At 40.6% G+C, this 25,400-nt stretch overlaps 1 protein-coding gene across 1 annotated transcript in view; it reads left to right on the top strand.

Moving 5' to 3' along the window:
- The first annotated feature begins 531 nt into the window (after positions 1-531).
- Positions 532-25,400, top strand: part of GOSR1 (golgi SNAP receptor complex member 1) — a 26,266-nt gene continuing 1,397 nt past the window's right edge. Inside the window, exons 1-6 of the mRNA XM_008950329.1 lie at positions 532-616; positions 821-928; positions 2,065-2,156; positions 2,536-2,610; positions 18,687-18,716; positions 24,733-24,815. Of these exons, the coding sequence (XP_008948577.1) occupies positions 572-616; positions 821-928; positions 2,065-2,156; positions 2,536-2,610; positions 18,687-18,716; positions 24,733-24,815 (433 nt within the window). The 5' untranslated portion in view covers positions 532-571. The remainder of the gene's footprint in view (positions 617-820; positions 929-2,064; positions 2,157-2,535; positions 2,611-18,686; positions 18,717-24,732; positions 24,816-25,400) is intronic.

Raw genomic sequence — 25,400 nt, 5'->3', positions numbered from 1 at the left:
CTTCTATTCTGTTTAGATGTGACTTCTCCTTGTGGGTTTAGTTTATCTTAAAAAGCCTGAGGAGGGTGTAAGGCATGAAAGTGCAATTGTGGTGACTTACACAGTTTGTATTGCTCTGCAGCACACTGATTGCTTAAGAGGTCAGTCTTAGCACTATGTTATTAAGGTGTAATTTTGGAGCTGTTGTAACATGCTAATAATGCAGTGCTCCCTTCTGCCAATAAATAAATTTTGCTTAAAAGCTGGGGAGAGAAGGGCATTGGTGCTGATGTGTGCTGGTAGCAGAGAAGTGTGTGGTATCAGGCATATCTTCCAAGGAGAGGTTCTGTTTTCTTTGAATGATACTGCACTGTTAGCTCTTATAAGAGTTAAAGGCATGTATGATAAGAAAAAGTAATTTTTCTGAGTTTGTTTAATCTTTCTAGGAAACCTGAGTAGCAGAACTTGCCCACACCTGACACTGTTGCCTCCTCAGTTCTTGCACTCGTGATGCCCTTTGCACTAACTGCTGCTCCTCTTTTCCATCAGCTCTGACACAACTCCTCTCTTAAATGGATCGAGCCAGGACAGAATGTTTGAGACCATGGCTGTGGAGATTGAACAGCTTCTGGGAAAGGTAATTTGAGTTACTGTGGTTTTACACAGCACCTAGAAAACCTTGCAGTGCAGGTTTCTGCAATGAACGTTAGGAAGTGCTGCTGTGGGCGTTGGACAAGTGTTTGCAAAGCAACACGTCTGTCATTAGAACAAACTCCTGCAAGAATCAGCTCTTTCATGGGACTGGGTGGTGTGTTTGGTTTTTCTTCTTTTCTCCCCCTAGCTCACTGGGATCAATGACAAGATGGCAGAGTACAGCAGCAGTGCCGGTGTGCCCTCCCTCAACGCCGCCCTGATGCACACCCTGCAGCGCCACAGAGACATCCTGCAGGTAACACACCTCCCTGCCTGGGCTGCCTGAGCTCCTCTGGAATAACGTTCAGCAGCACTCATACCACAGCAGGTAGAAGTGTCTTGCCAGGAGGTTGAAATGTCACCAATTCCATCTCGCTTTTCTTCTCTGCAGTCAGTGAACTCTGAGCTGAGAACAGAGCGTTTTTTGATGTCAGTTTGGTGACTAGCAGGTAGCCAAGAAGAACAGTAACATCTGTCATCATGTGGATGTGTCCTCTGTGCAGCAAAATGGGAATGGGTTGTCTTGTCTGTGGGGTCTGTCACATGCAATATGAGAGGGAACATCACACTTAAGAAAATATGATTGTAAACCCCTCTGAACTGCTGAAGAGAGTTGAAGGGAATGTGATGGCTGAAGCTATTATTTAATGTTACAAATCAGTGTTTCAAACTGGTGATACTTTCATGGTATAGTACTGTCAAAAAAATACACATTTTATTATTTGCCACCATTTATACTGTTTGATTTCTGATTTGTACCTATGCAATAGACAATATCAAAAGCACAGCATTTTGTAAAAGCCAGAGCACTTACATGAGAAATTCTCTCAAATGTTACTGTGGTTTTGGTGGATATCAGTTGCCAGTTAAATTGGTTCTCAAGAAACATTAGTTGCCTGGAATGTTTTCAATTGTGAAATTATAGCTTGAACATCAAGGGGAAAAAAAGGTTGTCTTCACTGTTCAGAAAAGACTTTTTTCTTTTTCATCTGATGCAACTTAACAAAATAAACCCAAGAGCATCTTCCCCACACCAAACAGGTGGGTTTTACTAGGGCTTCTCACTGAACCAGTAATGGGAGATTCCAGCACCAAATGAGAATTCATCAGGAAGGTGAAGATACATGAAACTGGGACAAGGAGCTACAGTGGGTGTCCCGCTGTGGCTTCAGCTGTAGCTCTCAGAAGTCAGCCAGTGCTGCAAGAGCAGTGAGTTTTAAAAACACTGTGCACTAACTTCCACGCATTTTTCATGTTACTTTAGCAATTTGGTCTTGCACTTTATGTTAGAGAACAGTTAACATTTGAAAAGGTGGTTGGATCTTATTTGAGCGTATTGTTTTGTTAAGCTGATCTCGTGATCCTCATTCTGGAGTGACTGTTTCATTACAGGACTACACACACGAGTTCCACAAAACCAAAGCAAACTTCTTGGCAATACGAGAACGGGAAAACCTGTTGGGATCAGTGAGGAAAGATATTGAGTAAGTGGCTGGGAGTGGGGCAGCAGGGGCATGGCACTGTCCTTGGGAGAGGGCACCAGCCCTCCTGGAGGAAGAAGAATCCTTGGCAAAGCTTGTTCATCTCTGCTCTGAGCAGAGCAAAAAAAGTTACTTCAATTCAGTACTTTTATTAAGGTTGCAATAAGATTCTGTTTTGGTTTGTTGGGGTTTTCTTTTAACTGAAAAGGAATGAATGTTTTTAAAACTATTAAGCTATGCTAAATCACATTAAAAGGTCTGGAACTGTTCTGTTTCACCACTTCAGAGTAGCAAAGCATGGTAGGCTTGTAAATCCATTATATTGTCTTATGAAAAGCCACTGGAAAAAATGTTTTTCAACTCATCATTTTTTACGTTTTAGGTCATACAAAAGTGGGTCTGGGGTGAATAACAGAAGAACAGAACTTTTCCTGAAGGAACATGAACACCTTCGAAAGTAGGTGTTACTTGTTTTTTACTTCTATTGAAGGTGTCTAACTTTTCTTCTTCTGAATTTCAAGTATGTATGGAAGTTTTGTCCTCCTGTAGATACTGTCCACAATTGATGTCTTGCACTGTGTATTCTGTGACAGCCTTGCTACTTATGCAGCTGGAGAAACATTTATTGCTCATGCAGACTGTGAAATGTGTGTAGTAGGTAGTAGTGATGGTAGTTTTCAGTGATTTTGACTTTAGGATCTTGTCAGCACGAAGTGATGTACAGATTTTGTCTTCAGTGGGCTGTTGCAGGTCACTTGTGACTCAGACTTTGTGCTTGGCCTTCTCTTTTTAAGACAGTAGATGCCTTTACAGTACACTAACTGGGAGAAGGGTTAGGAAACAAAACTGAAAGTCCCAGTGATTCAGCTGTTTTTCTACTTTGTCAGAGTCAGAGAACAACCTTTTTTGTTTTTTTTTTTTGTCTCTACTGAATGTATACAAAAGAGGGTGGAAGAGGCTAATTCCAGAATTATCTGTGCACTTAAACTACAGTCAATTTGCAGATATTCATTGGCCTAGATAATGAGGAAAACAGAAAGCACTTTCGTTTTATTCTTGTGGCAGAGAGGGCATTAGATTATGAGCAGCTGCTTTGTGTGTTCCCCAGTCACTGAAAGCAGCACGTTCCCAAGGAAGAGTGCTGGAAGGTTGGTGCTTTCTGGAGTTAGCAGTGGTCTTCGTGCCTGTGTTCTCGACTGGAGTCATGCTAAACCTCAGTCTGACACGAGAGGGCAGGATTTCATTGAAAATAAATACAAATTACCTGTGGCTTCCTCAAACGTGCTTCCTTACTAATAACAAACTTCTAACCAGCGCTGCACAAAAAGCTTTTACAGGGAATTAAAACTATTTTTGTTTTGATTGTAGCTTACCATCACTTTATCCTCAATTTTCTTTAATACCTTTAAAACTTAGAAATTAATTTCTTTAAAGTTCGAACATTTAGGTTTAATTTATTCTTAAGTATGTGTGATCAGAAAATAGTTTCCAGGAAAAAACTCCAATCTTAATGTTTGGGAGGTGAATGTTGTACTTCGAAGAATCAGTGTCAGTTATCTGAGTAAACCTGATTCTTATAGATGTTGTGTTGGGCTTTTTTGTTTTCCTTTGTGTTTTTTTTTTTTATTGGAGGGATAATAAATACTTCTATATATTTGACATTTTGTTCAAGAAAGATACAAATAAAATATTTCTGGAGTTGTAAAATACCCATCTAAGAAACAGACATTCCTCTGAGGGCACTATTTTGAAAAGTTTCAGACAATGGAGAGGGAAAACCAAAATATTTTGTAAACATTATATGGCATTTGTCTTCAGAATCAGAGCCTTGTGTTTGCTGAGGCATCAATTACTTTGGTCTTGTTAAGCATAATAAACTCCACAGAATGTTTTTAGAATAAAAGTGCATGAAAATAGAATTAAATAAGGCAGTTTCAGAAACACCTAAACAGATGATTATTCGGAAATGTCAAGACTTTAAAAAAAAAAAACCAAAAAACCAAACCAAACAAAAAAACCCACAAACCCCACAACTGAGAATTCACAACTGAGAAAAAGAAAACCAGAAGTAGGTGAGTTTGGGATCTTTAGGAAACAGAGCCAAAACTAATGGAATACAACTGGAAGGTGGAGATAACTGTAGGGGGTATGAAGAGTTGTGCTGAAGCAGAAGACAAACTCGGCGAGAAATCAAAGCTTGTGAGATGTTCAGAACTTCAGAATCATCAGTAAGCTCAGAAATAGATACTGGCAGAGGAAGTTATTAAAGAGCTTCAACATATTTGTCTTCAGAGAAAGCAGTTAATGAGCTACTAATTCCAGAAAGCTGTAAAAGCTAGCAGAAGGTCCCAAGAAATCTCCAGGAGCTGGCAGGTGACCCCAAACATGCCCCTGGAATAAGCTGACAAGCTTTGTGTGAGGCTTGATGCTGAGTGTTTGCAGTGCAGTAAATCCTGGTGCTAGACTAACTGATAGAACTGCATGATCAATACTTCCACACTGATCACAAAGACAGTAAAAATACAAATGTGGTGTTGGTTAAGTTGTGAAACGTATGAGAAGAGCTTAAAAAATGAAGATGCAAACATAAAACTTAACAAGTGTTTCATGATGTGCTGCAGAGTAATGAAATATTGCCATAGGAATGACATCTATCAAATATTAGTGTTCACTTGGCCTTGACCCTGCTTAATTTATGATATTAAGTACTTTAACCTATTACATATTTATTCCACACTCTGATAATGGAGACTTTAGGAGCTTTTACCCCGTTGCAGAATACCAGACTCCTCTGTTGGCCTTTTTTCTTTATGCACTACCATGTGAGACAGGATGAGCAGAGACTGGAGTTTGCTCTTGGCAGCCTTTTCCATGACTGCTCTTTAAAAAGCATGCTTGGCAGCCTGAGGCAGAGTTGTTTGGTGTTGTCTGTGGTGGGGTCTCACTTGGGAGTGAGAGGAGGAGAGCCAGAAAGCTCTTCATTGGGAGGGGCTTTGGAGAGAAGGTGAACCTCTGCTTTTTACCTGAATCTGCCTTGTTATTTCCCTGTCACATTTTGAATGTTTTCTCTTCTGAAAGAAGAACGAAGGAAAATCTCTCGTCTTAATTTTACATATGCAGATAGCCTTAAAAAAGGAGGGGAAACAAAAAAATCAATGAGTACAAACTTTTGATGAATAAAAAGACCTAATGTATATTAAGCCCTAAGGGAATTAGAAGGGCTGAAGCACCTTGCAAAAAATTTTACTGACTCTAGGTGGGAGGCAGTTTGAGGGTAGTTTTACCTATTTCTGCAGAGAAAAACAATAGTGCCTAAATTTTTGTAATCAAAACTTTAACAGCTGTTAATTAAAATGCATCTGGAAGACAGATCTTGTCAGGTAGTGATGCCCTGTTAATATTTTTACCTAACAATTCATCTCTTTTGGCATCTGAGGTGCTTAAAGGAATACCCAATCTAGTGTGGTCTCCTTTGTGGTTGATTTTTGAATGCTTGTTTTCTTGGCTCTGTGCCATTCAGGAAAGGTGTCTGTCTCCTCTTCCCCATGTATATTCTTCTGGCCAGGGAGGTAAGCAAGCCATCCTTTTTCTTGCAATACTGTTTTCAATCTAAAGGAAACAATTTTGATGGATAGATCTAGCTTAGCATTTTAAAAACCGCTGCGAAAGTGCTGCCTCAGAGGAAAGAGTCCTGTCAACTTAGTGTTTGCCCTGCAAAATTCTGCAGTTATTGATGAGTTATAGTGTAAGTCAGCAAAGAAGGGGCTAATGTGTTTGATTAAATTTGCAATATTGCCTGTGTATGGGAGTGAAGATTCCCCTTGTGTTAGGACTGCATCGTGTGTGACTGGTGACACTGATGAATTTCTGTAAAAATTGATGGGGGCCTCCAAGGTTAAGATAGAAATAACAGATTTTATTACCTATGATTAATTCCTTGTAAATCTAGATGAAAACTAGACCACTTTATGATCGCCAGCATTTGTTGGGGTGGGTTTATTGTGTCACTATAGGGCCACTATATGACTGTTGCTTTGTTACTCAGCTCCAGTGCTCAAAAATTAGCCATTTGTCCTTTCCCAGAAGAAGTGACTGGTGGTAAAGCAGATGCCTGTGCTGGTGCAGGTATCATTAGCTGTCTTTGGAATTGTTTTCAGATGACTGCATGTTTCTGGTGAGCGTTGCTGTGCAGGCTGTCAGTCTGCCCAAGGAAACAATGCTGGTGCAGGTATCATTAGCTGTCTTTGGAATTGTTTTCAGATGACTGCATGTTTCTGGTGAGCATTGCTGTGCAGGCTGTCAGTCTGCCCAGGAAACAAAAAAATCATCTTAGAGTATCAGGTGTGAGTGGTGCAGGCAGAGATGAACCTGCTCAGAGCGTTCTCTAGCTAAGGACACAAACCACCCCTGTGTGCCTTAAAATGGTGAGCACTGGGAACAGAGAGGGCAGGGGTGCCAGAGTAGGTGGGTGAGAAACTGAAGGAGAACAGACAGATTGGAGGGATGCATTCTGCCTGTGGAAGAGAAGAGGAATGAGAAGTGAGCAAAAGAAGTAACGGGAACCTGCAGCGGTGGCGTCATGGGGCTATGAATAATACATCCCTGCTTCATGGAGCTGATGAGGAGAAACTGGTGTTCGTGCAGTGCTCCATGTGTGGAGTGCTCTGGAGTACTACGTATTTTTATTGCTATTGTTACTGCTTTTCTTTTTTCACCAGAACTATGTCAAATTTCCTGTTGTTGTTTGGGCAGAAAGAGCCACATTCAGTTGAGAATAATCCCCGGGAAAACTGCTCCCAACCTCTGTTAGCAATATAGTCCAGGTCCTAACAGAGGGAGTGACTTGTTGGCTATTTTTCCTCTAAATATTGATGTTGCTTACAGATTTTTCACCTCGGTACAGATCTGCACAGAGAAGTCAGCTTAATGAGGCACTTTACATGGTTTTTGGTTACAGATATGTTGATCTTTTGGGAAGAAGCTGCCAGTTTTCTACCTTAATTTAATTTCCTTTTCTTTAGTTATCCCTGTTCTCTGCTCTGCACTCCCTGATTTCCATTCACTGCACTGTTGCTGCTCAGGTTGCTGTGGATTTCAGTGGACATTCAGTATTGGATTAAAACCAGAGAACTGCTGTTTCTCCCCTTCCACCCCTTCCCTCCCTTCCAGTCGCAGGGGGAGGACAGCCAGATGCCTGGGCAGTAACTGCTCCAGCTGACACACACTTTGCCACTGCAACTCCTTCATCTCCTCTTGGAAAGAAAGAGGCTGTAGGAAAAACAGCTAATTCACCAGTTTCTTTCCCAAGGTGGCTGGGGAAGCAGCAGGGAGGGAGGAGTGTGATGAGGCTCTTCCCTGGCTGCCTGCTGGCTGCCTGCTCTGCAGCCTCAGAACTGCTGAGCTTCACTCTGGTCAGGCCCAGTAAGGACTGGCTTGGTTTTTCTTTCTTTAATTGCAAAACCTGCCTCTAAATGAAGCTTATTTTTTTTCATGTCAAAGCAGAGTGTGGTGTTCTTGTTGCTGCATTCTCTTAACTGTAACACACATTTTAACTGAAGCAGTACTTGGTAGTGAATAATTTTCTTTACTTTTTAGCAGTTAGGAATAAACCAAACCCAGTGTGCTGTGGTAGGACAATCCATGCTGTCCATGGCTGGGGTTTGGACTGTTTGCCAGGGAGCACTGAACACAGGGTCGTTTGGTTGCAGAGCTGCTGCACAGGAGTGAGGGAAGGGTGCAGTGCTTTGTCTATTCAACTGGAACATATAGTGCAAGGAGAGACCAAAGAATCTGGGTTAAAATGTTTCTCTGCCAGCCATTAATTGCAAGAGCTCTGGCAGGAATGTGTCAGTGTTTTCCCAAATACCATTGGCTTGTTTTCTTTGTTTCTGGAATGAGGAAGTTTGAGAGAAACTCGTGCATTAGAAGTGTGTGCCAGTGCCTCAGCTAGCCAGCCAGGGTGACTGTGGTAATTAATTACCTCCCTGACTGACTTACCATTGAATATCCATAACACGGGATTTTTATGCAGGGCTGTAGCCTCTGAGCAGCAGCACAAACAAAATTGTTTTCAAGGAAGGGATTTGAACAAAGGAGGATTTTTGGTATTGCAGAAGCTCACTTAAAGATGCATAACAGCTTGTACTGTAATTCCATTTCAAAACAGGATTTTCTTTTTCTGCTCAGTCTCCTATTGCTGCAGAGTTTTCTTGGTCGTGGTTATGCATCAGTGATTCCATCCTTTCACCCTGTCTGCATGGGATTGAAAGGGTTTTATCTCCAAGCCTGCTGGCAGAACCTCTGTCTTTTGAAGATTTGTGGCAGAATGACACAAGGCCACTCTGTAGGTGGCTGGATTGACTGTCCCTCTAACAGCCTCAGACTGAGTACAAGTCTTGGGCTTATCTTACACTTACCTGCAATGCCAGACTGAGCACAACTTCTCTCTTTTCTTATTTTAATAGTAAATACTGCTCGATGAGGGAGACAGTTCATGTCTTCTGGAAGAAAAGAAACTTTGCTGCTCATTTGGTGACTGTAATTATATGACTGTATGAGCAAGTTATTGAAGTAGTTTAATGAGAATTTGGGGACGTTCAAAGCTTGCAGGCAATGAAGGAAGATGCTCTCATGGGTATTGTTATTATTTATAAATAACTTAATAAAAGAATGTGAAAATCAGCCAAGCACTTCATGATTTAAAAGAGGTTTTCCCTCTAAAAATAGCTTGAGCTTCCTTAGAGTAAAATCAACTAGTGCTTTTCATCTTCCTGTGCTGTATTTAGGACTTAAAAAAGCAAACCTACTCCAAAACACCAAACCAAAGATTATATTAATCTCTGAAGGTTTATTTGCATGCTTTCCATATAGCTGAATTGCTTTTAAAAATACTGTGATCAATAATTTCTCTGACAGTGATGACTATTGGGATATTTTTATACATCAATATGTCTAAAGTGAATGATATTTGAAGACAGGCGGGGTGGGGAGTGCTGAACCATCCAAAAAAACCCCAATGAACCCACCCACACACATGCACAAAACCTGGTTTGTAACTTCCAGGACAAAATTGAATTATCCTGGTGACAAAAGATGTGATCACACAGACATGAAGCACCTGAAGCTCATTGTTTGCTTCTCATTTATATAAAGTGTGAAGGTTTACACATAAATTTTATGTGCCCCAGGAGAAGGGGTTGCAGAAAGTGCAGAGGTCTTTATGAATGTCTGCAGAAACTAAAGACCAAACCCTCCCAGCACTGTGGGAAAGATTACCTGAATATATCACAGAAAAAGAGTCTTGGGACTAAGACTAGACTCTGCTTCTCAGTTCTGGGCTTTGTCTCAGAAACACCACTATGCCTTTGATTTGGGGAGAGGGAGGGATATAAAACCACACTTCAAACTTCAGAGCTCTGCCTTTTGCTTCTGAAGTTTCTTGCTCGCTTCAGAAATAAACAAGTCAGTGATGCATGTTTTATTTGTTTTTAGCTTTCCTTTCAACACTGTTTCTTAACTAGGGCAGCTTCCCCCCCTCCCCAGGTCTGTAATGAAATTAGGACTTTGACAAATACTGAAATCCTTCTTACATGGGTTGGTTCTGAAAAGTAGGTGCATCTTTTGAACAGAGTCAACAATTCTGAAGTTTTATAGAATTTCTTTTGTGGAACCTGAGGATCACTTGTGATTCTAATGTGGCATGTCTTTTTTTTGGTGACTGTGTATTTTGTTATTCTTTAAGGCCAGAATTGCTTGCTTGTTATTTGCTGTTGGAACCTCCAGTAAAAACAAGCTGTTGAATTTAATTTGTGTATGGATATGTAAAATAATTATTTCAATTTTCCTCAAATACACAGTGTACCCCTGGAAAGTTCTCACATTACTTTATAAATGTCATTCTTGAGTTTATTTAATTGGAAGCTCTGTACTAATGCATCCTAATGAGGTTCTCCTTGTTCTTAGCTGCTGAATGGTTGTGCAGAAATCTTTGTGTGCTTTCCTCTCACTTGAGGGACTTGTTTATATTGAGTATAGTTGCACTTCTGGAAGAATGCATCTTGTTCAGCCTTAGATGAAAAGACAAGCCTAAGAACACAACAAAACTGGGTCAGCAGAAAAATGTTGAGATCGTCACCCATTAATGAATTGCACCCTGAATTTGGATCATAGGTGCTTTAAATGTAGTGTGTGCTTTAAATTTTGAACCACGGGTGTAACCTGGAAAGGAATAACCAACCCCCTGCACCAGCACAGGCTGGGGGGACACCTGCTGGAAAGCAGCTACGTGGGGAAGGACCTGGGAGTCCTGGTGATGGGTTCACCATAAGTCAGCAAGGTGCCCTCGTGGCCGAGAAGGCCAACCTGGGTTTCATTATGAAGAATGTGATCAGAAGGTCAAGGGAGGTTCTCCTCCTCTGCTCTGCCCCAGTGAGGCCATATCTGGAGTGTTGTGTCCAGTTCTGGGCTCTCCAGTTCCAGAGAGACAGAGAACTTCTGGAGGGAGTCCAGTGGAGAGTTACTGTGATGCTGAAGGGACTGAAGCATCTGTGTGATGAGGGAAGGCTGAGAGACCTGGGTCTGTGTAGCCTGTTTATAGACTGAGAGGGGGTCTTCTCAATGCTTGTCATTATCTAAAGGGTGGAGGGCAAGAGGCTGGGGTCAGACTCGTGTCAGTGGTGCCCAGCGACAGGACAAGGGGCAACGGGCACAAACTGGAACCCAGGAGGTTCCATCTGAACAGGAGGAGAAAATTCTTTGCTGTGAGGGTGCCCAAGCCTGGAGCAGCTGCCCAGAGAGGCTGTGGAGTCTCCTTCTCTGGAGAGATTCTAAAGCTACCTGGAGGCAATCTGCAGCAACCTGCTTTGGGTGACTTGCTGGAGCAGAGGGGTTGGACAAGATGATCTCCAGAGGTCCCTTCCAACCCCCACCATGCTGGGACTCTGTGATTATATTGTATAGTTAACTGTGCCATTTTAAGAGTAATTTTTGGAAACAATGAACGGGGAGGTAGATAGTTGTAACATGAGGTACTTTGGCCACGTCCTGGCTGAATGCCATACAGCTTCCTACATCTACCAAACCAACCCTCAAAACCACAGCAGGTGAAAATGCAGTTGGGAAGCAGAATACATTTCTATCAGCATGTATTTTAGGGTTTCATACTGGATCAAAATTGGATTGTCATCTCACTTCATTTTTGCCACCTTCACTGGAAATTAAAAAGGTATTAATTAGAGTTATTTATATGATGGGGCTCTTCTGGAAGACGTTCCACTTGTGTTCTCTTTTCTTGGTTACTTAGGAGGGTGAGAGTAGTGTAACAACTTTTTTTAGCTTTGTCTAGCTTTAATCAAAACCCACTGAGCTAGAAAAGTGGCACAATCTTTTTTGTTACAGTACACATCATAAACAGCTTGTGTTTCTTGTAGGTTGTGCATCTATCTTGTCTGTGTGTGCGCCCAACAAATCAGCAGTGACAGAGTGTCTTGGTAGAGCTCGTTCTTCATCAGATCGGGGTTGGTATCGAAGGCTGTGTTGGTTGGTTTTGAGGGTTTTTTCCTTTAGTTAAAGGTATGATCCAAGTTGTATGTTTTAAGCCAGAGGAGGTAATGAAAGGAGCACTGCCCCTGCAGGTGGCTCTGCCTGCGGCGGGTCAGGGGAGATGCTGACAGAGTCCATTAGTAGGTTACTGGAATTGTCCTGACAGTTGTGGTTGCTGATAATGACTTACAGGAAGGCCTGCCCCTCTCACTTCATTTAACTTGGTTCCTGGGGGTAATATGGAGCAATTATATGGGAGGGTCTATCTATCCAGGAACTTTCACCACCATGAATCTGGAGCCTCTAGAAAGCTCATTATGGGGCTGGTGGTGCCACCCTGGCATTGGGTTTGTGCTCACTAATAGCCAACCAGCCCCTGCACTTCATTCAGGAGATAGGAGCTGTTTGCATTTCAAGTTTTTAACTGTGTTCTTTGGGTAAACTTTATACTGCAGATTACTGAGAAGGCTCTTATTTCCTTATAGATTTGCTTTAAAGGCAGAAGTATTGCTGTTGCTCACCCTCTTGGGACTCTCAAACATCAAGCACTCTCCCCAGTAGTCCTTCTATGTGCCAAAGAGCTTTCTTGGCTAACTCCTCTTTTTGCAGAAACATTTCTTTCACTCTGTGGATATTTCCCAGACAAGTCCATGGAGTTCAGTGGAGATGCAGGCTGTGCCCTCTGGAAACCCAGGAGAAACAACCTGTTAGTCTTTTCAGACCTGTGAAGGTGGATCCTTGTGTTCAGAGACCTTCCTGCAGAGGGAGAGCATCCCTTGGTATTAGTTTGCACCCATTTAATTGTTCTTTAAACTGAGAATAACTGATCTTTTCATTGGTTGTGGAGCATATGTAGGCATGTTTACAGATGTTAGGCATCTGCAAAGCAAGTATTATGTTAGGTTAAGTCCCAATTGTTGGAATTGATAAACTGTCAAAATATTTACTTAGTAATGCAGCTAGGAGCCTGATTTTTAGTGAATTTTGTGTCGTGAGATTGCAGGCTGGAGGAGTAGGTTTCATTGGTATCTCTCTAATGAGGAAAGGCTGAGCTGCTTAGGATGGAGAAGACTGAGAGGGGATCTGATCAATGCTGATCAATATCCAAAAGGTGGGGGCCAAGAGGCTGGGGCCAGACTCTTGTCAGTGGTGCCCAGTGACAGGACAAGGGGCAGTGGGCACAAACTGGAACCCAGGAGGTTCCATCTGAACAGGAGGAAAAAATTATTTCCTGTGAGGGTGACAGAGAGGTTGTGGAGTCTCCTTCTCTGGAGAGATTCCAAACCCACCTGGATGTGATCCTGGGCACCCTGCTGTGGGTGACCTGCTGGAGCAGGGGGATGGACAGGATGATCTCCAGACCCTTCCAACCCCCCCATGCTGGGGTTCTGGGATTTTCCTGGAAATCCTTTGGCAGATTCTTCCCTACAATAGAAAGCATGCCTGTTGCATGTGTGGTTTGTGGGGTTTGGGATTTTTTCTCTAATGTGCAAGGTACATGTGAACTATCTGGAAAGAAATTCAGCACAACGTAATGTTGGTTACTTCCACCTAGAGCCATGTATTATGTTCCAGTGCCTTTCATTCTAGATTTAACAAACTGCTTGCATTAAAAGCAGTGTGATGCTGTACTATTGTGCTTTTTTCTTTCCTGATTTTGCAGTTATTCCTCATTTTTACTAGAAGCCATCACTGACTGCCAGACTCAGGCAGGGATAAGCTTACTTAGTGTTCAGTGTTTGTAGGTGTGATGTTGTTCATACCCTTTCATTCCCTCAGGGCAGATCTATACATTGACTTAACGCTGGTGTTTGTGCTGTTTGATTGTTGTAGGCTCTTCCTTCAATTTGCCTACTGCAACAGAAGGGGTGAAAACATTGCCTCTCCTTAGCCTCCAGATCGATGCTTTAATTAACATGATAAGAGGAACCCACAAAAGATAGCAGTTTGCATCATTGAACCTTTCTCTGCTTTCAGAATGGTTTCTGTGGGAAAATTGTTCATCCTTGAAAACGTGAAGTAAAAATGGGTGTGTTTGGTTCTGGTCAGCTAGCTCTTCTCATGCTGGAAGTGTAAGATGTCTGCTCCCTAGCCAAATATATTCCTGTCCCTCCCCGTGCTGCTGCATGCTGTGCATCCCAAGCAGATGCTACTTCTGCTCTTGGAGAGAAACACAGGAGTAAATTTTGTGGTGTCCTTTAGTATAACTTTTCTGTCTGGCTGTTGTGCACCCCTGGGTCTGTTTCTCTTGCCCCTCTCTTGTGTGGGGTCTCAGTCAATGAATGGGCTTCTTCACCAGTCTTTAACTTCATTAGCAGCTCTCTAATTAGAGACTGGCTAAATGAGCTAAGCTGCTCTGGTAAAAGTCACTCTTTTTTGACACTAAACTAAATCAAGCTTGAGACAAGTCTTATAAAATCTGGACTATCTTGTTTGTTATCAGAGGGGGGAAAAAAAAGTGTTCTGCTTTATTCTACTTAAAGAGCCTTGTGGTCTTAGGATTTTTTCAGATGATGAGATACATTGATGGCAAATGAGTTGCAGCCAGGTTGGGGCTTTTTTCTGTTGTGTATGTGCACAGTGTTTCTTTCACTTGTGAGTTAGGAGTGATTGTTGTGGTGGAAATAACTGCCTTCTGTGAGTCTGATTTGCTTCATCAGAATGTGTATATTTGTGTTAGAGTCTCAAGTATGTTTTGCAGCATTTGCATTCCTGGAAGCTTGATGTTACCTGATGTTCCAGGACTGTGAATATGTGAAAGATTTCTGAGAGGGGTAATACTAGTGATTGATCTTGCAGTTAAAGAAAGAACAAACTAAAATTATTATTTCTGTAATTATTCTTTATGAAAGTAAGAAAACAGTTATCAAGTGCTGTATTAGTTTATTCTACAAGGTTTTCCCCTAATCCTTTAAAATCATTCTTTGTGCTAATACTGCCCTTAATTTCATATAAAGGGTTTAAAGTGTGTAGTAAAATGTCATGTGTGGATGAGACTTACTGCTCTATCTTGTTTCTCTGACACGTGCTTGGATTGGGTATCTAGCTAGTAAGTCAGCAGCAAAATCTACAGATGTGGCAAAAGCCCAGTCCTCACCTAAGTACTCTGTTACTGGATTTTAACTCATGGCAGAGATTTGGTTTAAAAACCAATAAAAATAATAATAAAACCCCCCAGCCAAACATGAAATGGTTTCTTTAGTTGTAAAAGCTTGATGTGATGGGCAGGCTTCTTTTCTGTCCTAGAGGCATATTTCAGTTAATTTTTCTGTTGGATTTGTTTACCTCTCTGCCTATTGAAATGACAAACTGCACAGTCTCTCCTGAAGACAGCAGTTGCACAGAGGCCTGATGATTTCCTCTGCATGACTGCTGCTGCTGGATTTGTGCCACCCATTACAGCAGGTGATTGCCTCAGCACCTTCCCGTGCTTCCTTTGTGCAGTGTTTTGAAGTGGCTCTGTCAAAGTGTGCCTGGCTGACAGGTGACAGCCCACAGCTATGGAAACAGATGGTTGGCATTGCCCAGAGCCACCATTTGCTTGCCTGGGTGTTCATAAGGTAACGTCCACTGGATTTCTTGTCTTTGCTTGGGAAGCTGAAGAACAAAGTCAAGAGATTTAATTTTATTATTTTAAGAGCCCCTTTTTGTAGTGTTTTGAATGTGTAAGTTAAGGAAAATATTACCCCTTTCAATGTTATTTTTTATTCTGGCAGACAGCTGGGATAAACATTATTCAAAATTGTAACAAGTTCTATTTGTGTAAAACAGGTTATTAGAGGTCTACAGGCTCCCCTTGGGTCTCCGGGCTCTGTTGCACTTTGTTCCTGATCTTGCTTAAAACTGACTGTTATTTTCTAGGGTTGAAAGGTGTAAACTGATGAAAGGACTGCTTGCTTCTGTTTAGGTAGCACTGTAAGTGAACATCACAGTCTGTGTTAGCCAGGACCTTTGAAAGACTTTCAGGGATGCTGTATGGGTGCATGTTACTGCCCTTGGAAAAGCCTCTGCTTCAACTGAACTTCTGCAAGAAGTACTAAACTGAACAGAACTCGGGGTTTCTGATGTACAGATTGTTACTGTGAAGTGTTCCTGCTTGCCCTACCCTTACCACAACTGCAGTGAATGGTGTTGCCATCTTCTGCTGCAGTTTGTTCACCAGCCAGAGGCTTCCGAATGGAAATCATCTCAGCCATCAAAAGATGATGCTTCTTGGGGTGGGAAGGAGATACTGGAAGTTGTGTGTAGTAAATGTATGCTTCCCAGCTATTTATTTAAGACCAGAAGAGTTAGTTCAGTCTGCCCTCACCTATACATCAGTCATTCTGAAGAAAACTCATATGCATCTCCTCCTGCTAAATAACTGGGGAGATCCCCACATGTGTTGGGAAGCATTGACTGCATCATGTCTGATGCTTGTTAACTGGCTTATGTTGGCATTTGCATCTAATGTCTGTGTTTGTTGGTACTTAGAATTATTTATGCCTGGATTTATGTATTTTTATTAACTTCTGCCTTTCATAATTATATGGGTAGCTTCATTTCTAGGGTTTATTTTTATATGTGTGTATATATACATATATAAAAAATAATGCATTATAATATAATAGAATCTGAAGTTTTTTTAAATACTTTTTGTGTTTACATCTCTGATTAAGTAGCAAAACTGCCTCTAACATAAAAAACAGTTAGTGCCTCTGCTGCAAGCCTAATGTTTGTGCTCTGAAAACCTTGGAGAACATTGTAGTTCACTTAAGGTCTCTGAATGTGTTCATCTTCCCTGTCATCTTCAGTCAATCAACAGGAAAATATTGTAATTTCAGCAGTTAAGGGACAAAGAGCTGGTAATACTGGGGATGATTTTTCCAGGGTAGGTTGTTTTTTTGTTCCTGTTGGGTTTTTTTTTGGTTTGTGTTTTTTGTTTGTTTTTTTTTTTTTTTAATAGGACTATTCTAGCAATGTTTTGTTCCACAGAATTTTTGTAAGTGAAACCTATTTCCAGCCAGGCTTCTGATATATTTTTGTTGTTAATAAAATTAAAAAAAAAAATCAAACCTTTTAAAATGGTGCATTCTTGTTTTCAGCCTGTTTTCTGATGTTTTTGCAGTTTATTCCCATTATGCACTGCAGTACACTTGTCTGTTAGAGACTATCTGTGCATGAAAGACACAATCTTGGTTGAATTTTATATCTTTGAGAATCAGTGATTATGGAAATCTTTAATGTGCTGCTTTTCTGTTCTGCTTGCCCTGGGGATATTATCAGAGGCTGTGAGGCTTGAGACTGCTTACATCATTTTGTGTACATAACTATGGTGTTCTACCTCTCTGTGCCAGTGGTAATAAATACCACACACAGTGGATGAAAAGGGTTTTATTTGATTAAATGGCTGTACTTGCAAGTGATGTGAATCTTTGGAGTGTGGCTTTGTTTTGGGAGCAGAAAGAATTGTTCCAGCTCCAGTGTTTTCAGTGTTTGCTGCCCCAGTTGAGTCCCTCTCAACTTAAAAGTGGGCAAAATATTTTTAGTGCTCCGTGTGCTGTCTCCATATTTCAAGCCATGGACTAGACTGAAATAGGAACCTTGGTGTTTTCACTCCTCTTCACAGACAAATAAGGACATTCTGTTAGCATCTGCTCCCTGAGCAGTTTACACACGCTGCACAGCGTGCTCCTTGGCTGTGCCTCCAGCTGGAGGTGTGGGGGGATCTCCAGAATTCCTGTGGGTAGAAGGAAAATTCCAAATTGGGCAGCTCCAGCCCAGTTGGAGGCAGAACTGTGCTGCACCAGTGGCTGTTGGTACCTTCCCTTCCTGAGGTGCCAAAACACGTGGAACAAGGAGGATGGAAGATGGAGATGGTCGTGCTCTTCTGGTGTCTCCTCATCCTTTGAGTTTGGCAGCAATAAATTCTGCTTTAATACTGGAAGCAATATCTAGAACAACGTAAAACATCTTTCTGTCAGCTTGATTTCCTTCTTAAATTGGAAACTCACTTTTTTTTTTGCAGTTATTCAAGATTTTGTGTAAATCTGTGGAGTAAATGGATCAATTGTAGGGTTGCATCATTGTTTCTGCACTATGTAGACAGTCACCTGTGTCACAGTTATATTTGAGATACTGATTGCTCTAGCAAGATATCTTATTCTGGGATTTCATAACTGGCTGTAAAGCAGTGATTGAAAACCTCTCTGTACAAAGTTAACTGCAGAAAAAGGGAAATTGCTCAAGCCCTCTGAGGATCTTGTTTGTCATCTTAATCTCACACATCTGTTTTTGAAGAAACTGTTTCAAGGCACTGCATTTTAGGCTGCCCTTTTCCCAGCCATCTTACATAGAAGCTCAATCAATGTGTGGCAGTGAGGGGAAGGGGCACATTTTAACAAGGTCTTTCTGTTGCAGATGGTGTATTTTGTTTACCATAAGCATTGCTTAATTCTTATCCAACTGGTGTTACTGTAGAAAGAACTCAGCTCGTTAACCACTGTAAAACAGTGGTAAACTAGCTCTAAAGCAGTGTTTTGGGATGTTATTATCTGGAACCTGTTTTTATTGTTAATTACATTTTTTGAAGAGGTGGGCAGGAATGACTTAAGATTAAAAAGCAATAAAACCATGAAATTCCTTCTCTAATATTCCTTTCCAAACTATCCTAGGCACCTGCTACACATCAAACTCCATTAACATTAATTAGCCATGAATCCTGGAGCCCATTCCCCTTTTTCTGCCTTCTCAGTGCTTTGTGTGTTCTCCTGAGCATCTGCTCTTGCATACGGTCAGGAAATGCTGCTCCAGGCTGTGGATCTTCCCCAAAGACTCCCATTGTATGCACCAAGTCTGTGTAGTAGCCAAGAGTGACAGCATCCTGAAATAACACATTCTAGGGGGAAATTTGTTAGGGTTTGTATTATGGCAATTGTTGATTCAATAATCTAAAATAACACTTAGTGCTTGTTACTTTTTTTAACTTCATATTTTTATTCTTTTGGCTTTCAGCTCAGATCGACTGATAGAAGAAACAATAAGGTAGGAATAAACTTAGCAATTTACATTATTTTCTGTACAATCAGTGTTTACATTAAATTGTGTCTAAAGGTATCAGTCATTTTATTCATACAATAACTATTGTTACTCATAGGCAGCGTTACAATGAAGCTGTGGTGGAGTTTGTGTTTTTTTTTCTATTCCATGTTGCCATAATGGTATTGCTTAAATATTTTCATCATCCCAGTTTAGAGAATTTGTATTTCTGTTCAAAGGTGAGTAGCCCCTATAGAAACAAAGGGAATGACTGAGCAGAGAGGATCTCAGGCTGGGCTGTTGAGGGGTATTCCAGTAGTCAAGCTGTTTCTTCCCACAGTGACACTCTTCTACAACATGATTTTCTGTAATCCTTCAACATATTCAGCACTCTAGTGTGCAGCTGATAGAGGTTTTACTACAAGGGCTTGAGAGGCTGTTGCTGTTGTATATTTTTTTTTTTATTTGTTTGGGTTTTTTTTTACATGGTTCAAATACTTGGGCGATACCTTCTCTCATACAGAAATTTCAGAACCATAGCATCATAAATTACTTTTATCATCTGTGCCCTTCCCAATCTTCCATTGAACTCTGGGATTTTGCAAACCAATAATTCAGAGTGCCCGACTTAATGGTTTTAAATTTTAGATTATTGCTTTAAAAAAAAAAAAAAAAAGAAGAAAGCAAGCAAGATACGCTTTCAGATAATGCATGTATTGGCATAAGTGATCAAGAAGAGTAATTAGAGGTGCAGCAAGGCTCTGTGTCCATTAAGGGCTGGCTAGCTTAACTATGCACAGTGGGATCAGTATAATTAACATGGTGAAAGAATGTGTTAAACCACATCAATGTGCAGTGTTGAACCAGAAGTGGTCGGTACAGTAATCTCTGAAAACGTGGCTATAATCTCACCACAGCCTTATATTTGGCCAACTTAGCACAGTTATTGTGTATATTTGTTTTAATTTAGATTCTAATCCTTCCCTGATGAAAGATCCTCTCCTTTAGCGCCATCCTTGTAGCCCTAGTTTTCCATCTCGCACAAAGCTCGGTATTTGTTGAGTCTCTTACTCACTGCCACTCCAGTAACTAGAGCATTAAACAGCATATGGTGATTTATTAAGCTTAATATCCTGTAAAACGACTTGTATTTTATCATTGGAGCTCTTTGCCTAGACTCTTGATCATGCACCATCTGAGAAGCTGAGAGAGAGAAAGGGGTGTGTGTGTGTGTGTGTGTGTACACCTCTGTCCTTCCCTTTAATAAATGAACTCCGATTTTTAAGAGGCTGGATTTCAGCACTCCTTGCTACACCATTTATTATCTGTAGTAAACAAATTTCTCGTTGCAGTTGTTACCAAAAATGTTCTAAATTTCTTTTTGCAGAAAAAGAGCTTATTTAGTAACCACGTTGAGCAGGAAATGTGATTTCATTTCTATCATCGTAATTGAATTCTGACTGTTAAAACCAGGGTGATTTTTTTTGTTGTTGTTTTTTTTTCTTGTCATCTCCAGTAATTGCAAGTATCTAGGAATTACATTAATTACTGCTAAACCCTGCTGCATTTTAAGTGATTTTACCAGACAGAAGTTTACCCATCCTCTGATTATCAATGGCTTTTTCTATTGTAAACCAAGTGAAAGAGGGAATTGTGCAGGGGAAGCTGTTTGACTGCAGATTACTTGAGTGAAGTGAGATGTAATTGGCTTATTCTGGCTACTAATACTGCTCTGCCTTCAGTGTTTCAATTGCTCTTGTTCATTACTCATTATTTGGGTGTAATTCAGGAAGTTGAGAAGTCACTATTTTGGGGGTTGTTATGCAGCAGTGATTCTAAACACTGGGAAGTGTTTTTCAGTGGGTGCGGAGGCTGCTGGCGAGGAGCTGCATTCTGGGCACCCCACTGCTCAGCTCTCCACACTTACCACTGGCTGTGAAACCCTGCCTCTAATCCTTCCTAGAGAAGAGAACCAAAGGAGTGCAGAGCTTGACTCTTCCCTCCTCCTCAGGAGCCACCACACCCAGGAGAGCCTAGATGGACCCCTGGGCTGAAGTGGTGCAGTAGCCAAAGCGAGGAGTGGGGCTCTCCTTCCAGATGTTGTTAGTACTCAACTTGTAATCAATTTTTAAATGAATTACGTGACACGGGTTCTTACTGCAGCATATTTCTTTGCAGAAACGAGTGGGATGTGATACTTTGTACTGCAGTTCTTTTGGAACAGCCTTTGCTTCTCTTGGCCAGATTTAAATCTAAGCATAGCTTTTGCTTAATATGTTTGGTGTTCTCGGGTTTTCATTTTCAAACATTATCACTTCTCCAAAATAGCAAATGATTTATTTCTTGTTTTCCAACAACTTGCACTTTTAGGTTGGCTCAGTTTGAATTTTTTTTTTTTTATAGTTTTACATGTAGAGTCTGACAAGTCCGTAGGATTTTATTGTAATCCTGTTTTTGAGGCCTGATTCAGGCTGGTTTGTCAGTGTTTATCTATTAACAGAGCAGACTGTGCCACTTCTGAAGCCAGGCTAGAACTGTAGATTTAGTTTAATAATCTATTTTCTATTACATTAAAAAAAATATATATTTTCCATATATATTTGGGGTATTTCTTTAGGTGATAATTAGGATTTAATAAAAGGGAAAATTCACTCCCATTGAATCTTGACTTCACAGAATGGAAATACATGAGTTAGATTTTGAGGCAAAATCACATTTCTGAGGAAATGTCCCTTTTGTTTTCATCTTGGGCTTCATCAAAATACACACATGCATATACATACGTATTTCCATCTATAAATATACAAAGAATAAGTAAGATAATCAGAATTTTTACCAATTTAAACCAATTTAAAACTAGAGCCTGCATTTCTATGCAGAGTCACGGAGTCCATTCCCTTAATCATAGACATTGTGAATTTAAATGAGCAAGTATGATTCATGGAATACAAAAACGAAGCAGAAGTTCCAGTAATACATTAATTATTTGATTTTTAAAAACATGTTTTGCTCCTGTAGAGCTTCGTTTGAGTTCATCGGTGTAGGTTTGACTGAGCTGTCTCAATGGATAAAGCAAGGAGTTGACTTTTTGGTACATCTCACTTGCTCATAGGCTGGATGTGTATGGCTGCTGCATGGGGAAAAAATACTCATCAGCTTAAACATTTATCTGGGTAAAAACACTTTGCTTCCAAGTCAAGCAACATTAAAAGTGTCTCTCTGCAGGTTAGACTAGGTGGTTGGTGATGGCTGGGAGAATTTATTGCTCTGTACTTCTTTATGCCTGTGAATACTGCAGACTGTGTACAAGTATCAGTTGTTTTACTTTTGAAGAGCAATTTGGATGCTTGCATACCCACAGCACTGCTGAACATTCAGGGACAAACTTGAAATGTAAGTGAAATTTTGAGGAAATATGGCCACAAGCACAGGAACTTGAGATATTCCTGGTGATTTGTGGAAGTGATGAGTGGGCTCTTTGTGGCTTTGACCTCAGGCTTACCTAGAGGAGATTTAATCAGTACTGCAGCAATCCTAATGTTGTACTTCAGCAAGGGTTTCATATTAAACAGAGAGCAGAATACCATCTGGTTTCAGAAACTTGGTTTATACCCAACTCCAGTAGCTCAAGCCAGTGCAGCACTGAGAATAGCCCATGCTAGTTTCCAAATAAAACATTACATCAGGGTCACCTTGATTCCAGTAAGAAGCATTTAATCTTTTATCTTAAATGTTGTGTAGAAGTTTCCAAATGTAAGAAAAAAGTATTCTTGATCTGGGGAGATTATGGTGTCGAGGAACTAAATGGGGCCAATACTGTGAATGGGAAGAATATGATTATTATTAGTTTTTTTAGAAATGCATTTGTCAGTGAAGAAATGGCAACAGTAACTCAATGAGCATATGTTAGGGATGGGAATGAAACCAAAACTGTCTAATGCAGGATATGAGGAAGCTGCAGTGCTTCAGACTGTACAAGACCCCTCAGTGGACCAGTCCCCAGGAGCTGTGTGTTTTCTCCTGGTGTTTAATTTAAATCTCATTTGCAAGCACAAAGGCTTAGGTAAAGTAGCTCATGTTTTGAGTAATCTAATTATACATGAAGAACAGGGCTTTTTACTTGAATTTTGGCTTGTTACTGATAGCTAGAATCCAGTTAAACTCTTGTTTGTGGATATCATAAATACATTTCATTACTAGACCATAGCATATTAAAAATGGTAATCTCTACAATTTTTTTCTTCAGAGCTCTTCAGTAAAACCTAACCCATTGAAAAAAAAATGTTCAAAATGCTGGATAAAAGAAATGAAGTTTTCAGTCTTGTAATATGTAAACTTACACAGCAGCATCCTGCCTTTTTATATGAAAAGGGCAGTTTCAGTCCTCAGATGTTAAAGCAGGAACCTTGTGTTCCATGATAACCTGGAATAGTTATTTCCAAAGGCATTTTGGAGCTGTCTTAGGAACACTTTATATCCTGGCAGTCATCTTGTATTTTCACTTCTGTAAATTAATGGATGTCTTAATGAGTCATTGGATGCATCTTATGAAAACATGTGGCTTAATTTGGGAGTGCTCTGAGAAATGCTGTATTAAAACTTCATCTGGAGAAGTCTCAAGTCACTGTGGGGGTGTAAGGTAAGAAGCTGTAGGTTACTGAGCAAGCTTCCCTCTGTACAGATAGGAATTTTTTTTTCTCCCAGCTTGGTTCCTGGTAGTTAAAAATTTCCTGAGTGCTCTTCTTGGTAACAGTGGAATGTTTTTACAAGGTTTTTTTTTTCCCAGAGCCTACACCTTTATTTGCTGTTTCTCTAGAGGTGAATGAGCCTGTGCAGTTTGTTATGACAAACCTATTGCATTTGTGGTAGCTACCTGAAATACCACCTGGGGCTACAAGTGGTAGCCTACCCTTTCATTTTCCACCCTGTAACACTTGGGTTTATGAGCTGCAGAGTAACTCAAGGTAGAGAAAATTTTTTTCTTAGCTGAGTAGTTCTTTAAAATCTTCATTTAAATATTTTTAAGAGCACAGTTGTTTTTTTTCCAGCTTCCAGAATTTAAGTTTGAAAGGGGAAATGCTGGTTTATATTCACCTGTGTTGTGTTCGTGTCTTTGGGTAGAGTACATGCAGCTGGGCCATGGATTAGTAAAGACATGGAGTATGGAAACTTAGATACCCAGGGATGATATTCTTAATTAGGACCAAAGCTCAAAAACATATTTTACCTGTGCTGTGGCAGGAGCACCATTTGATGTGATTTCATTATCCACCAGCTCCCTCCACTCCAGCCTACAGAGAACAGTGAGGTTGGGCTTGCTGGGAAGAGGCATGAATGCAGGAGAATCCCAGCTTAGCCCACTCACCTGGAGGCAGGGGACAGTAGTAATCTCAAATCAAAGCAAGTAGATCCCAACACTTCATTGTATTTAAATGTCTTTCATGGGGGATGTGTCCCCCAGCTTGACTGTCCACAAACCATCTGTGTGAGGCTCTATGAGCTGTATCAGGCCTCAGACTGCACTTATGTCTACTCTCAACCAGCACGTTCACTTTGCAGATTGATTTTTAATTATGAGTCAGCTTCTATTTGCTTAATACTTCTGTAGCTGTCATGTTCTGATGGCAGACAGGAAATTTCATATACTCTCTAGAGTGAAAGTAAGTATGGGGCTTCTGTGATTAAACATGCTTCTACATTTAAAAACCTATGCCAGAAGAATACCTTTAGGTTTGATTGTAATGGAGCACCATTTTTTTTTGTGTTTGGGCTGGGGGAAGACATGCCCAAACTTGGCTCGTTTCAAGAAATTGCAATGACTTCAGTTGTTGAATGTTTTCTGGTTTTATATAAGCCATTAAGAGTAAAGGATAGAGGTTAATGGAAAAGATGTGGTTTCATTCATATTGCTTCACCTCATTCATTGTTCTCTAAAGAAGCATTGCCTGCTTGCTTTCCTCTTGTTTCAGCTGTAGATTATTCTTAGCACCAACAACTTGATCCACTCTTCTTCTTTCTCCAGCATTGCCATGGCAACTAAAGAAAATATGACTTCGCAGAGAGGGATGTTGAAGTCAATACAAAGCAAGATGAATACCTTGGCTAGTATCCTTTCCTAAAAATCTGTGCTGCCAGTGCTGAAGAGGAGGTGTGGTACAATTTTTCACTCTGTCATGTGGGGATCAAAGTGCTTTGCAATGTCAATGGCTGTATAACCACTAGTGGTATTGTCATTAGTGACAAACACTTTTTTTTTTCCAACCACACTTGGTAATCTGACTGAAGCATCTTAGAATCATAGAATCATTTAGGCTGGAAAAGACCTGTAAGATCATCAGCTCCAACCATGAACCTAACAGTGCCAAGTCTGCTGCTAAAGCGTGTCCCTCAGCACCACATCTACATGGCCTTGAAACACATCCAGGGATGGTGATTCAACCACTGCCCTGGGCAGGCTGTTCCAGACCTTCACAACCCTTTCAAGGAATAATTTTTTCTAGCATCTTAAAGTTGAATGTGATGAATAAGTTTTTACTCAAATTTGAATAGTGCTTATAGATCAATGTGGCTTAATTTTCAGGCAGAGTTCTGCAATGGCATTTTACAGCCTTCCCTGCTATACGTTTTTGTAAAAGTATAATTTCATTTCACTTCTTGCTTTTGAGACTGTCTGGAGCTGAAGCTTGACAT

The sequence above is a fragment of the Merops nubicus genome, unplaced genomic scaffold, assembly GCF_000691845.1.
Source record: "Merops nubicus isolate BGI_N331 unplaced genomic scaffold, ASM69184v1 scaffold13032, whole genome shotgun sequence".
Classification (NCBI taxonomy): domain Eukaryota; kingdom Metazoa; phylum Chordata; class Aves; order Coraciiformes; family Meropidae; genus Merops; species Merops nubicus.
This window is presented reverse-complemented; position numbering and strand designations above follow the sequence as displayed.